Genomic DNA, 12,225 nt, shown 5'->3' on the forward strand with positions numbered 1-12,225 from the left:
TTTGTCATACCCGTGGTATTCTGTCTGATATACCACGGCTGTCAGCCAATCAGCATTCAGGGCTCGAACCCCCCAGTCTATAAATATATATATACCACAGAAAGATAGAACCACAGTCACACTGAGATGCACACTGCTTGGAAGAGAGGAGAAGCTCAGAGGAAGGCTGTATGTGTGTTCATGGGGGGATAGGGAAGAGTGTCAGGGTGTATCTCAAGCCCATGACTAAAGCTCATTTGTGTAGTGAGGCCCCATTACCAGTGATAATGAGAATTAAGAGGCTTTGGGCCCATGGCTGAGGGCTCGAGACTAGAGATAGGGGATAGAAGAGGAGGGGTAGAGGCAGAATGAGGGAGAGGAAGGGGACTGATCCACAGCACCCAGTCCTGCAGCCCACAGCCCCCCTGGACACAAGTAGCCAACCAGCCAGGTAGCCAGGCAGTCAGGCAGCCAGGCAGTCAGGCAGTCAGGCAGCCAGGCAGTCAGGCAGTCAGGCAGCCAGGCAGCCAGGCAGCCAGGCAGTCAGGCAGCCAGGCAGTCAGGCAGCCAGGCAGCCAGGCAGTCAGGCAGCCAGGCAGCCAGGCCCAGGAATTAACTCCTCCTGGATTAGAGATAATTAATTTTGTGCTTACACCATTGAAGGTGGGATTACAGGCCGATCCCTGTCTCCTTCACTCCCCTAAACAGGAGGAGGAGGGGGATGGAGAGAGAGAGAGGAGAATGGGAGGGAGAGAGGGAGAGGTGGCACAGCTGGGCCTGCCCGGGCAAAGGAGCGAGACACAAAAGATGAAAAGAAAGAAAAAATGGGTTGATTGATGGAGGACAAGAGACATGTTCGCCCTTCTCAGTTTGCCCTGCTTTACTAGATTCTTTGTTAACTCTTTGTAGTACTTCCTATATATACTGTTTTAGCCTTGGTGGTGCCTTAGACTTTATCTATGTTATCCTTCCTGTGCCACATGCTCTTCTCTGCTGGTCCATGGTATTTGAGAGGGAGGCTGAGGTTGTCTCTTTCTCTCTGAAGGCTTTTGGTAGCTGTGGTTTGGGATGCATAGTCATGGTGATGGTTAAGACCATGGTTAGAAGTAGCTAGTTGTTCAGCAGTAGTGTACTGTAGGTGACTGTATATGACTCCTCATCACTGGGTTGTCTGACAGTGGATCAAACAGTCTGGACAGGGAACGTGCAGATTTTGGGCAGCAGATGGAGCTTAACCCGCCCCCCCCTCCCATTCTGACATGAAGGCCCAGTTATGATAATTATGCATTTCTCCTATAACCCCCCCCCCCCCCCCCCCATCCCCCCTCTCATCTCCCCTTGGGGCTGCCCCTAACCCTCTCCTCGCTCACTCCCTCCCCTCCCCTCTCATGTCCCTGGTGTTATTCCTGCCATAATGTGGTTGAGATGGAGCCCCAGGAGATGGAGGGGGCCCAGAGAGACAGAGCAGGATTACTGGGGGGAGCAGGCTGCCCTGGGTGGGATAGAGAGGGAGGAGATAGGGGGTCCTGGATCTCTCTAACAGTCCTCCCTCTTCACTATAATCCGTAAAAGGATCCAGCAGGGTCAAGTGCATCAGGTCACATAATGCTACTGATCTCTATCTAGGGTTGGATAGGTCCTTAATCTTTGTGCTTTAGGTCTTGCTGTACAGTACAATACATGGAGGAAGGTCTAATGTAGTGTAGCCTCACAGTATTAATTTGAACCCTGTCCCTTGTAACCCAGGGAGACCCATGCATTTCTATCTGATGAACGGGTTGTATTCTTAGAATAAGGTCCAGTGTTCTGTATGTGTGGACAGTGGGAGAGTATTGAGGCTTTATGTTGTTGATGACTGATAGAGTTATAAGGCTCTTTGGGCATCTCAGTCAAGTGGCCATGCAGTGAGCATGAGGAGCAGCCTGGTGTGTGTTAATCTGTTTAGGGGTTAGAGAGTTAGACTGTAGGGTGTCAGAGCAGAGCGAGGAGAGCAGAACCGCTGACCACGGTGTCTGAATGAACATATGTCACCGCTGACCCTGTTCTGGCCCGGGCCTGGCCTCTCCCCAGGGGACCTCCTCCAAGTCCTCCCAGAGCGGCTTACAGCACAGGATGAGACTGGCAATCTGCAAACTACCCTGCTCACTTTAACACGGCTTTAACACCCACGCGCACGGAAATAGCCACGGCCCTGCACACAGCCGTGTTTACTTGAACATGGCTTTAGTACCCAGTCACACACGCGCGCACACACACACACACACACACACACACACACACACACACACACACACACACACACACACACACACACACACACACACACACACACACACACACACACACACAGCTCTGTCTGACCTGTCTATGTGTTGTGTATCCTCTCCAGTCCCAGGTCCTCCAGCTGGTATCAAAGCCGTGCCCTCATCTCCCAACAGTGTGGTCGTGTCCTGGCTACCCCCCCTTAAACCCAATGGTGTCATCCGCAAGTACACCATCTACTGCTCCAGCCCAGGCTCCGGACAGCCGGTAAGTACCACTGAGAGGGCAGAGTATGGGATGGGGGAGGCGCAGTTACAGGTATTGGAGAGGCAAAGAATTAAGGCCCTAATGACAGGACATGATGTGAATGCATGATATAGCACTTGATAGATAATTCACTAGTAACCAACACTCAGTGTGTGTGTGTGTGTGTGTGTGTGTGTGTGTGTGTGTGTGTGTGTGTGTGTGTGTGTGTGTGTGTGTGTGTTTGGGTGTGTGTGTGTGTTTGGGTGTGTCTCTATCTCACTGTGTTTGCACCGTCGCTTTATTTCCTGCCCTCCCAGATGAACAGATGAGGTTGTCTTGGCAACGTGATGAGACGTAGATATGCAAATGAAGCAGAGAACAAGCTCACACATGCCCACTGCAGCATCAGGAGCTCTCACACACACAGGTCTGCACTAGCTATGCAGTTTTCACACATCTACATTATTCTCTCTCTCTCACACACACATACACACACACACACACACACATTTTCTGGTGGCACACATTCAGACCACACACACACAATCCAATAAAATCCTGCTATCATGGAAGAATTCCACTTTCTTATCATTCACAAATCCTCACCCTATGTGGATGAGTACCATGTAAATGAGCATGGAGAAGAGGAGGGAGATGGGGGAGGGAGACGAGGGAGGGAGGAGCAGAGCAGGGTATCAGTCACACAGAGATGAGAGTGCTTTTGTTCCTCTTTTCATTATCTCTCTGTATCACTCCCTGGATCACCACGACACTGCTGCCTCCACGCTGGAGGAATGTTCTAATGTTCCTGTTACTCACCCCCCCAGAGCCCCACATTCACCCCTTCTCCCTCCTCCCCTCCCTTCTTGTCTCTATCCCTCTGTCATACCCACCCTGCTCTCCAGCAAGCCTGGGTAGAGGCTGAGATAGGGAGGGAGAGAGAAAGAGAGAGAAAGGTAAATGAGGCAAATGGAAAAAGAGGTGAAGATGGGTATTGAGTGGTGAACAGATGAGGGAGGTGGTGCATGTGTGTGTGTGTGTGTGTGTGTGTGTGTGTGTGTGTGTGTGTGTGTGTGTGTGTGTGTGTGTGTGTGTGTGTGTGTGTGTGTGTGTGTGTGTGTGTGTGTGTGTGTGTGTGTGTGTGTGTGTGTGTGTGTGTGTGTGTGTGTGTGTGTGTGTGTGTGTGTTTGTGTGTGTGAGAGACTGGGTAAAAAAGCCATGTTCAAGTAAACACGGCTGTGTGTGTGTGTGTTGCGTGCTTGCATACATGCATGAGTTATACTCCTTAGTTCTAACCTCCTTAGTTCTCTTTCAAGTCATCTGGGCTTCCCTCATGCCATTAGACCATAGATGCCAAGCAGCCCCTCCAAAGTGCTACTGTACCATTATACCATGGTATTACACAGTGTTAATAATCGGACCTGTATCTCTCTCCCCCAGGCTCCCAGTGAGTATGAGGCCAACCCAGAGATGTTGTTCTACAGGATCACCCATCTGACCCGCGGTAAACAGTACCTCATCTGGGCCTCCGCCGTGACAACTGCTGGCCGCGGCAACATCAGCGAAAAGGTCACCGTGGAGCCTGCTGGGAAAGGTAAGGGAGGAGGGGACGAGGGGTAATTGAGGAGGGATGGAGGGATTTGTGTAAAGGTTATTTAAAAAGAGAAGAAGAAAATATAGGAAGAAGAATTTCAGAAATAGTCTGTCTTACACAGAGGGCTTTCATCTGTCTCTCTGTACCTTTCTCCTCTCTCTTGTCTTTCTTTCTCTCTTCTCTCTCCCTCTCTCCCTCTCTATCCCAAGTTCTTCCTTCCTTCCTTCCTCCCTCTCTCTCTCTCTCTCTCTCTCTCTCTCTCTCTCTCTCTCTCTCTCTCTCGCTCTATTGACTGACAGCTGTAGTATTGATTGAGGGCTGGCGGTGTAGCAGGAAACACTGTTGTTAATTATGTGGTGATGAACAGGGCCTACCCAGTAAACTGGCCCTTAGGGAGGGGGGTGGACAGGGATCAATACTGGGGAGAATCTATGGAGCATGGATGGACTGAGCGAGACGGAGGGATAGGAGGGGTGGGGGGGGGGCACTCCAACGCTCTGCTCTCATAACAGCGGGTAAAAGGAAACCCTCCAGGCTAACCTACACAATACCAGGATCACTCAGCAAACACTAGAGAAAGATGTTTACACATCAAGAAAGTGAAAACAGAACAGGGAGGTTAGAGTGTTTGTCTGGCTGTAAATGTGCCTGGGTGCTTAAGTGTGTGAATGTGCATGTGTACGTGAGCACATTCAGTGTGTGTGTGTGTGTGTGTGTGTATATATGTGACATCCCAGTTTAACCTGTGTCACCTGCCCTCTATCTGCAGCCCCAGCTAAGATCCTGTCGTTCGGGGGCACAGTGACTACTCCCTGGGTGAAGGAGGTCCGTCTGCCCTGCAGCTCAGTGGGAGAACCCACCCCCACCATCAAATGGACCAAAGACAGGTCAGAACTCTCCTAACTCATCCTCAATGGAAGTAAAGGGGGGAACTCACAATCAATGCTAGGAGAAACTTTAGACTTGGTGCCAATGCTGGGTTTTGGAAGATAAGGTTCAGGTCAGGGTTAAGTCTACCATAGAGGTGTGAGGTTGCTGTATTATGATCTAACTGGGATCCTCTGTGTGTGTGTCTCAGTGAGGACTCGACTATCCCTGTGACTGTGGACGGGCAGCGTCAGATCCTGTCCAACGGTACTCTGGTGTTACGTTCCGTCAAAGCTGAGGATTCTGGGTACTACACGTGCACGGCCACCAACACCCTGGGCTTTGACACCATCATAGTAAACCTACTGGTGCAAGGTGAGCTGGGATACGCTGGGCTGGTTGAGTGTATGGGTGGGGCGAGGTCTGAGGACCTTCTGGGGTTGTCTCAGCTGGTTTCTCTGTGTTCCTCTGACTTTGTGTGTATCGTATCTCTCTATCTGGTCCCTCAATCTGCTCACTGTAACTGTGTGCTGTTTGTGCCTGGTCTCTGTGGTGCTGATTGACTCTAACTGTGTCTGACTGTGTTCTCTCTCTGGATGCTCAGTTCCTCCAGACCAGCCCCGTCTGACCGTCTCCACCACCTCCACCTCTTCCATCACCCTGGCCTGGATCCCTGGGGACAACGGAGGCAGCTCCATCAGAGGTACACCACTCCCTCCCCCTGGGCCTTAGTGCATTAGGATCAGTCTGAGGAGAGTTCTTTACCTGCTGTATCTCACTGAGAGATAATTCCTCTAAAAATATAAATAATATTGATATAGCCTTTTACCTTTTTGTGTAATTTTCTCGGTTCCCGTCAATATGTTAACTTTTAACTTCTAATGTCTGATATACTAGCAAAAGAAGGTATTGTATCACTGAGGGCATTCTAAATCCTTTATCTCCCCCTGGTGTTCAAAGGGTGTAACAGCCGTTAGAGCTGACCTGATTTTGCCTCAGTGGAGTATGTGCAGGTTGTGTAATATGGCTTTAATAATTGAACTGGGACGATATTATAATTGATAGACATTTACAGTATTTCATTGTTTTTTAAATGGTTTATTTGTATATTCGGCAGATTATAAAGAAATGCTTAAATGATTCTGTAGTGTATCCCTGTGTGTCCTCAGGTTTCGTCCTGCAGTACTCAGTGGACAACACAGAGGAGTGGAGGGATGTGTTCATTAGTTCCAGTGAGCGTTCCTTCAGGCTGGACAACCTGCGCTGTGGGACCTGGTACAAGGTCAAACTGGCAGCCAAGAACAGTGTGGGCTCAGGACGCATCTCTGAGATCATCGAGGCTAAGACCCACGGACGAGGTGAGGGAAAAGGAAAGATCAAGGGGAAGGGGGGAAGGTGAGAGAGGGTGTAGCGGAGGAAGGAGCAGAAATAGTTTAATTTTAAAACAGCATGATTTTATATTTTACCTCACATCGTGTGTTTTACCTCACATAAACTACATCCCCACTCTAACACACTAACTTCAGTTACCGCCAGTCTAACAATCTCCCTGTCTCTCCTCTTCTCCTGCAGAGCCCGTGTTCAACAAGGAGCAGCCCCTGCTCACCCACATCAACTCCACCCACGCGGGGCTCAACCTGCAGGGCTGGACCAGCGGCGGCTGCCCCATCACCGCTCTGCTGCTGGACTTCCGGCCCAAGGGCACGTGGGCCTGGCAGAGCCTGAAGGCCAATGCCACGGCCCAGCTATTCCTCAGCGAGCTGCGGGAGGCCACCTGGTACGAGCTGAAGATGAAGGCCTGTAATAGCGCCGGCTGTGGGAACCAAAGCTCCCAGTTTGCCACCACAGACTATGACGGCAGTGAGTCACTTCCTGTTTCTACCAGATAACTGCTCTCACTTGCTGCTTTGACATTTACATGTACATTTTAGCAGACTCTCTTATTCAGAGCTACTTACAGTCATCAAAGAGAAGGGGATAAGGAGGGAGACCAAAAAAGGGAGAGAAGGAGGAGTAGAATGTGAGTGGGCTTGAAAGTGGTGGTAAAAGCAGTCCTTTAATCTACCTCTGACCCCCTTTCCCTCCCTCTCTCTTTCCCTCTCATCCCTTCTCTCCCTCCCAGGTACCATCCCTCCTATAAACTCGGCCCATGAGGACAGAGATGATGTGAAGAAGCTGTTCTCCATCGGTTCTCCTGTTATCCTGGTCACCCTGGGCGTCGCCCTGCTCTTCATCATCCGCAAGAAACGCAAGGAGAAGAGACTCAAACGACTCAGAGGTGAGAAACATAGGCAAGGAGAAGAGACTCAAACGACTCAGAGGTGAGAAACATAGGCAAGGAGAAGAGACTCAAACGACTCAGAGGTGAGAAACATAGGCAAGGAGAAGAGACTCAAACGACTCAGAGGTGAGAAACATAGGCAAGGAGAAGAGACTCAAACGACTCAGAGGTGAGAAACATAGGCAAGGAGAAGAGACTCAAACGACTCAGAGGTGAGAAACATAGGCAAGGAGAAGAGACTCAAACGACTCAGAGGTGAGAAACATAGGCAAGGAGAAGAGACTCAAACGACTCAGAGGTGAGAAACATAGGCAAGGAGAAGAGACCCAAACGACTCAAAGTTGAGAAACATAGGCAAGGAGAAGAGACTCAAACGACTCAGAGGTGAGAAACATAGGCAAGGAGAAGAGACCCAAACGACTCAAAGTTGAGAAACATAGGCAAGGAGAAGAGACTCAAACGACTCAGAGGTGAGAAACATAGGCAAGGAGAAGAGACCCAAACGACTCAAAGTTGAGAAACATAGGCAAGGAGAAGAGACTCAAACGACTCAGAGGTGAGAAACATAGGCAAGGAGAAGAGACCCAAACGACTCAAAGTTGAGAAACATAGGCAAGGAGAAGAGACTCAAACGACTCAGAGGTGAGAAACATAGGCAAGGAGAAGAGACTCAAACGACTCAGAGGTGAGAGACAAAGGGAAGGAGGGAGAAAGAGAGGGAAGAGGGGGAGGGGAGAACAGAGAGGAAGAGCCATAAGTAAATGAGTAAATAACTGAGAAGCACTAAAGGTAACACGTCAAAATAATTTGCCTAATCCACATGATGATCCATTATAATCTAATAAAGATATTTGTGTTTGCTTTCACAGATGCAAAGAGCCTTGCAGAGATGCTTATCAGGTAAGGATAATACTCTAGATTGATTGGTGCCTGTGGTTATGGATGTGTCATTTTCCAGGTGATCTTGATGAATCTTTGAATATACCTGCAAGTCCCAGTAAAGTATCACCAATATACTCCTGTTATATATGTATACATGTACACTATGTAAGTACTGCTGATGTGACAGTGGATCCAGTCTAAGTGTGTGTCTTGTTTTGTGTGTTGAGCAGTAAGAACAACCGCAGCATGGACACCCCAGTGAAGGGTCCTCCCCAGGGCCCTCGGCTCCACATTGACATCCCTCGTGTCCAGCTGCTCATCGAGGACAAGGAGGGCATCAAGCAGATAGGTCAGTATGGACACACTGCAGCTAATCAGATCGATCAGACTGAATATCGTCCAATTAAATAGCCTTCAGTTACAGTACACTAACTAACCAATCAAATTATTTCTCTCAACTTACTAAATACGTGTTGGTAGAGTGTGAGTTACAATCAGCCCATGAGGAGAACATCTGACAAGGGAGATTAATTGTTTATCACAGATATTTTTTAACAACTGTCATAATATGTTTTCCTCATCTCTTACATCCAATAGGTGAGGACAAGGCAGTGGCCCCAGTGACGGACACAGAGTTCAGCCAATCAGTGAATCCACAGAGCTTCTGCACGGGTGTGTCTCTGCACCATCCTGCCCTCATCCAGAACACAGGGCCCTTGATTGACATGTCAGACATCCGCCCTGGAACCAGTGAGTACTTCACATACACTAAGATGTGCATAGTATGGAAATATGTCTTATTACAGTGTAATGTGTAGGAGTTAACTTGAGCTGACATCCAAAATGTTTGTACATGCTTACACCCAAAACTATTATAAGTGTTATGAATAGTACCCCGTGAGTGAGTTCTATCCTCTCACCGTCCTCCTCCTATTCTCTCTTTGTCTCAGATCCAGTGTCGAGGAAGTGTGTGAAGTCAGCCCACAGCTCCAGAAACCGCTACTCCAGCCAGTGGACCCTGAGCAGGCCGGGCCAGAGCCAATCAACAGCCTCCGCAAGGACTTTGACCTCTGACTGGCGCACCATGGGCTCCCACGGCATCACCGCTACCGAGAGTGACAGCTACAGCGCCAGCCTGTCCCAGGATACTGGTGGGTACCGCCCCGCCCTGGCAACAACACCACTAAAGACCCATCATTAACACATCTATCTTTTACATCCCCAAACCAGACCTGTAGGATACCTTGAAAGGCCTACTGGCACAGCTGTACTGTATGCAAACTTCATATTGCATTGTTCTAATATGATATGGCATTTATTGTTTTTCCAGACAAGGGTCGTAACAGCATGGTGTCCACAGAGAGTGCGTCGTCTACGTATGAGGAGCTGGCGCGGGCCTACGAACACGCCAAACTGGAGGAGCACCTGCAGCATGCCAAGTTCACCATCACAGAGTGCTTCATCTCCGACAGCTCCTCTGACCAGATGACCACAGGCACCAACGACCCGGCCGACAGCATGACATCACTCAGCACCCCATCCGAGACAGGCCTGTGTCGCTTCACCGCCTCGCCACCCAAACCCCAGGACTACGACCGCGGCAGACCTACCAACGTGGCCGTGCCCATCCCCCACCGTGCCAACAAGAGTGAGTACAGAGAGCCACCCTGTCTGGCACAGTGCCACACATTATACTCTGCCACAGGCTGTTTTATGTACATCTCAACAGGTCTCTAAGCCCCTCCCTCTCTCTGTTCTGTCCTCATTGCTAGGTGAATTCTGCAACCTCCCGCTCTACATGAAGACGGATCCTTTCTTCCGGAAGCAGGCAGAACTGCATGACCCATGCCCTGCAGTCCCGCCCAGGGAGGCCTCCATCCGCAGCCTGGCACAGCGGGCGTACCACACCCAAGGACGTCACATGACTCTGGACCCGTCCAAGCAACAGGCCCTGACGCTAGGCCACTCTGGGTTGGGCAGTCTGGGCGTGAGCTCAGGCACTGCCACCCTGCCCCAGAGGACTCTCACCATGCCCTGCTCCAACCCTGCAGCCACAGCCTCCACGTCCAGCACCAGCAGCAACCCCACTGGCTCCAGCACAAAGATGGGGGGCTCCAGAGACTCACTGCTAGAGAATAGCTCCTCAGCGCTGGGCAGACTGCAGAAGCAAGGGGTTGGGGCCTACTCTAAGTCTTACACACTGGTGTAGCTACTAGCCCCCCTTCTCTCTCTCAAAGACTAAACACTCCTGTCTGGCCCGGCCCCGGCCCACACCCAGCCCCACACCAGTGTTCTACACATCAGGTCAGCGAGGGCATGCAGTGCAGTGCAGCAGGTGTCCCCAGCTAACTGCTAGCTAACATCTAATTACCCAGTAGCGTGATTAGTCTTTATTCAGACTTTAGATTCTGCCTCCCAGGAATGACCAGAGACCATTGTAACCTGCCTGATTCATGCTCACCTGGACCTGTATAAAACAAACTACTATCTCCTACTAACTATCACTTCTAGCCTGATGCCACGCTGCTCAATATGTGTGTCTGGTGATGTACACACACACACACACACACACACACACACACACACACACACACACACACACACACACACACACACACACACACACACACACACACACACACACACACACACACACACACACACAGACACACAGGAAGACCTAGAGCTGTTCTCCAAGGTCAAACCATTGAGTATTACTGAGGACCATTGAGTATTACTGAGGAGCTGAACGGTGAAAGCTCACTGCTCGTGCTGATGAAGTCAATGATAGCAGAGGCTGGGCTAAAAATCAGTGTTCATCATACCCTCACACACATTATGCTGCCCTCCAAGGTTTGAGCAGAAGCTCCTGCAGGACTACCAGTTTTATCCCCTATAGTCTTGTCTTACTCTATGTCTCAATGTCCAGTCTCACTCTCCATTTGCAGTTACTCTCTCTGTCTGGATTCCATAAGGAAGGATTTCAGGTTCACCTCACTCAGAACATTGAGTTTGTATTTTAGCACATTTATTGTTGATATTTCCTCAAACTCCCCTCCTCCTTCCAACTCAACAGTATCCGATAGCTTTTGACCGAAACATGACAACCCAAATGACCCAGCAATGAATTAAAAACATCAGGGCTCTCGCAATACTAACAAATGTAGAATATTTGGTATTTTAAAGATTTCGCATATATATTTCTATATAAGTATATCCTGTCATTTAAGTGAAAATTATGGCAAAGAATAAAAATATACAACAATTTAAATGTTTAAAAAAATATAAGGAGACAATCGCTCAATCATGTGAAGGGCAGTGAAAATGAAAGAGGGGTAAAGAATAGAAGAGTATTATGAAGAGGGAGGAGCACGTGTATATAGAGGGTTTTCTGTATGTTACTGTATGTAGACTGGCTGAGAGGAAGGAAGTGACTTCCATACAGGAAGTGTCCATCTCGAAGCCCCCTATTAGTTGGTATCTCATGAGGTTGTCAGTGATTGGTTGGTATACTTACTTTTCAGAAGCCAAATCATTTCCTTTAAAGATGGGTGTAACCAAGGCGACCTACACTGTTGTCTATAAATTCTCTGCTTTCGTTCACCTGTTACTTGAGTAAAGAAGGGCCGTGACCTCTCAGGGCCTCAGGTATGGGCCTTTGACCTGTGGTACCAGTGGGGTTATAGGGTCACTGTGAGTGGAGCAGAAGTCAGGTATCAGAGCACGGCTACTGTATCACACAGTTAGCTACTACACAGAGTACACACCAGTAGCCCTGTAACCTTTATAAACCTCTCAGCCCACGTATTACTGCCTCCCTCCCTCCAATACAAAATGTCAGCCAAGGCACCAAGGAGGATAATCATGTGAAGTAAGTGAACTGTCTAGTTTATCAGAGAGACGTTGCCAGCCAATCGGGGTGTTCAGTTTGAATATGAAAGGATGATGTGGTCAGTGGTCTATTGGCATCTCTGATGCTGCCCTGTCTTAAGTACTGTATATTTCCCACTTCTTTCTCCATCCCCAATAGCCATGTCCATCCTCATCCCCAGCTACATTTTGTGCTACTACGTGTAGGCTACATCAACACCGGAACCTGTTGGAATGTCTTTTG

The 12,225-nt window shown here is 49.2% G+C and overlaps 1 protein-coding gene across 1 annotated transcript in view; it reads left to right on the plus strand.

The window, feature by feature from the left end:
- Positions 1–10,616, plus strand: part of LOC139421970 (cell adhesion molecule DSCAML1-like) — an 86,590-nt gene extending 75,974 nt beyond the window's left edge. The window contains exons 20-33 of the mRNA XM_071173113.1: positions 2,369–2,508; positions 3,928–4,081; positions 4,851–4,968; positions 5,160–5,323; positions 5,553–5,651; positions 6,118–6,306; positions 6,521–6,808; positions 7,071–7,226; positions 8,099–8,129; positions 8,342–8,460; positions 8,709–8,861; positions 9,062–9,262; positions 9,442–9,759; positions 9,884–10,616. Of these exons, the coding sequence (XP_071029214.1) occupies positions 2,369–2,508; positions 3,928–4,081; positions 4,851–4,968; positions 5,160–5,323; positions 5,553–5,651; positions 6,118–6,306; positions 6,521–6,808; positions 7,071–7,226; positions 8,099–8,129; positions 8,342–8,460; positions 8,709–8,861; positions 9,062–9,262; positions 9,442–9,759; positions 9,884–10,320 (2,567 nt within the window). The 3' untranslated portion in view covers positions 10,321–10,616. The remainder of the gene's footprint in view (positions 1–2,368; positions 2,509–3,927; positions 4,082–4,850; positions 4,969–5,159; positions 5,324–5,552; positions 5,652–6,117; positions 6,307–6,520; positions 6,809–7,070; positions 7,227–8,098; positions 8,130–8,341; positions 8,461–8,708; positions 8,862–9,061; positions 9,263–9,441; positions 9,760–9,883) is intronic.
- The last annotated feature ends 1,609 nt before the right edge of the window (positions 10,617–12,225 follow it).

The sequence above is a fragment of the Oncorhynchus clarkii genome, chromosome 12 (assembly GCF_045791955.1).
Source record: "Oncorhynchus clarkii lewisi isolate Uvic-CL-2024 chromosome 12, UVic_Ocla_1.0, whole genome shotgun sequence".
NCBI classification, from domain to species: domain Eukaryota; kingdom Metazoa; phylum Chordata; class Actinopteri; order Salmoniformes; family Salmonidae; genus Oncorhynchus; species Oncorhynchus clarkii.